This window comes from Microtus ochrogaster, chromosome 5, assembly GCF_000317375.1.
Source record: "Microtus ochrogaster isolate Prairie Vole_2 chromosome 5, MicOch1.0, whole genome shotgun sequence".
Taxonomy (NCBI): domain Eukaryota; kingdom Metazoa; phylum Chordata; class Mammalia; order Rodentia; family Cricetidae; genus Microtus; species Microtus ochrogaster.
In genome coordinates, this window is record NC_022012.1 from 2,833,351 (window position 1) to 2,835,914 (window position 2,564).

The 2,564-nt window shown below is 43.2% G+C and overlaps 1 protein-coding gene across 1 annotated transcript in view; it reads left to right on the forward strand.

Annotated features, from left to right (window-relative positions):
- Mmp10 (matrix metallopeptidase 10) overlaps positions 1-2,564 on the forward strand; it is an 11,416-nt gene that overhangs the window by 1,064 nt on the left and 7,788 nt on the right. Inside the window, exons 2-4 of the mRNA XM_005346778.2 lie at positions 310-554; positions 648-796; positions 1,231-1,356. Of these exons, the coding sequence (XP_005346835.1) occupies positions 310-554; positions 648-796; positions 1,231-1,356 (520 nt within the window). The remainder of the gene's footprint in view (positions 1-309; positions 555-647; positions 797-1,230; positions 1,357-2,564) is intronic.

Genomic DNA, 2,564 nt, shown 5'->3' on the forward strand with positions numbered 1-2,564 from the left:
ACAGTCATTTATGTTAATAATGGAAATGGGAAGACTTAGATACAGTCATTTATGTTAATAATGGAAATGGGAAGACTTAGATACAGTCATTTATGCAGTCATACACTTCTGCCAGGTTCCTTACTCTGGTAGCTTATTCAATTACAAAAAATAATAAAATGGGGCATCCTTGTGAAAAAAATCAAATTAGATATGACATCCTACTTTTCTTTCCCTAAACTGTGAAAAATTAAAATGAATTTTGAGGTTTTTTATAAATGGTTTACAATTCAAAGCCATAATTTAAAACTGTACCTGTCATTCCACTAGCGATATCTAGAAAAGTACTACAACTTAGACAAAATTGAGAAACAAATGTTTAAAAGAAAGGACAGTAGTCCTGTGGTCAAAAAAATCCAAGAAATGCAGAAGTTCCTCGGGCTGGAGATGACAGGGAAGCTGGACTCCAACACGATGGATGTGATGCTCAAGCCCAGATGTGGCGTCCCCGACGTTGGTGGCTTCACTACCTTTCCAGGTTCGCCAAAGTGGAGGAAAACCCACCTCACCTACAGGTAGGCAATTGGGTCCAAAGTTTTCACACAATGCTAGCACTGCCAGAGGCCTCGCAGCAACACACATTTCCTTCTTCCACTTCTTTCATCCAGGGTTGAAAATTACACACCGGATTTACCGAGAGAGAGTGTGGATGCTGCCATTGAGAAAGCGTTGAAAGTCTGGGAGGCGGTGACCCCGCTCACGTTCTCCAGGCTCTCTGAAGGAGAGGCGGACATCATGATCTCCTTCGCAGCTGGAGGTAATAAAGTTCTGCTCATGTTACTCATCTGGTGTTTGAGTTGTTCAGGCTTTTAAAACAAAATGCTTCACACTGGAAAATTTGTAAACATCAGAAAGATATTGCTTAGAGTCCCCGAAAATAAGAAATTCAAAATAAAGGAAGGGCTGCAGACTCAGTTTAGTGAGAGCCTGTTCTTAGGGAGCACCTGTGTAGCAGAAGTGCCCAAAAGGTTCCCTCAGTGCCTATCACCTGGGCACTCACTGTCACGGATCACCCACTCCCTGAGCATCTCCTAATGGAGCTGCCTTGTGACCCCATCACATTGGAGATTACATGTCAACATGAGGACTTTGAGAGGCAGCAGCGTTCAGCCCACACAGCCCTGTGCTGTCTTACTGAAAGGGGTTAGAAGAAATTCTTACTAGTATTTCCATGAACTCGTTTTCCATCAGAACATGGAGACTTTTACCCTTTTGACGGTCCGGGACAGAGTCTGGCTCATGCCTACCCACCTGGGCCTGGATTTTATGGAGATGTTCACTTCGATGAGGATGAGAAATGGACACTGGGATCCTCAGGTAGGATGAGTTCAGATGTGACTTGTCGAAGAGTAACTTGTCTAGAGCAAGTCTCAAATGGATGACTTGTTGGCTTCATTTCTGACTGTCTGTGTGGCAATCGGAAGCTCTGATGCTCTAATCCTTACTAACAAGCTGTGTAAACTGCTTCTTTCTTTGTGCACCAAGTATAATACAGTAAACGCTGCTAGGTGTCCTTTCCGCAGTCAGGGCCTTGTGAAGGGCTTCAGTGTCTTAGGACTGATACTGCTCTCCACTGCAGTAACAAAGGAGCAGTGCTGGAAGAGCACCCCACAAGATGACACCCAGGAGTTGCCCTTGACCTTGAATTCTCATTTGCCTCTCTTTCTTCTAAATGCAATGATTGGGAGAAAATATGAAAAACTGAAGGGAGATGCTCTGTTTAAATAAACGTGCCACCTTTACTAGCTCGGAAGCCTTTCTCCTCCTCAAACTTTTTCTGGGAAACCTTATTGACTACTGGTAACTGCACTCTACTTAAATTTTTTAACTGGCATTTGAAGTTTGGAAACACGCCGCTGAAACACCATAATTTCTGTATTTCTGAGTGTGGGTCTGACGATTAACATGATTATCTGACTGTGCAGGTCTGTAGTGCTAAGTACCACGGGATAGGAACGACAGTTCTTCTCTCTAAGAGTCTGAACCTCTGCTTTAATGATGAGCACCAACAGAGCCATTCATAATGTGAGGCCGCTCTGAGTCGAGCCGTGTTCATGGCGTGAACAGGCAATGGACATGTTTCTGTTTATACTGAGACTTCTGCTCTTTGTATGACACCTATTACTAGGGGGTGAAATTTCTCTAAAATTTAACTTTTGATGGCTTCATAAACATATATGATGCATTGTGAATACATTTATTTCCATTAACTTCTTTTAAGAAGGTCTTTATAACAACAGACGTTGATGGTGATGAACCTCCCCCTAGGTTTGTTTTTTTTATATAAATTTATTTATTTATTAAAGATTTCTGTCTCTTCCCCGACACCAAATTGTCTCCCCCTCCTCCAATCAAGTTTCCCTCCCTTGTCAGCCCAAAGAGCAATCAGGGTTCCTTGCCCTGTGGGAAGTCCAAGGAACCCCCACCTCCATCCAGGTCTAGTAAAGTGAGCATCCAAACTGCCTAGGCTCCCACAAAGCCAGTACGTGCAGTAGGATCAAAAACCCATTGCCATTGTTCTTGAG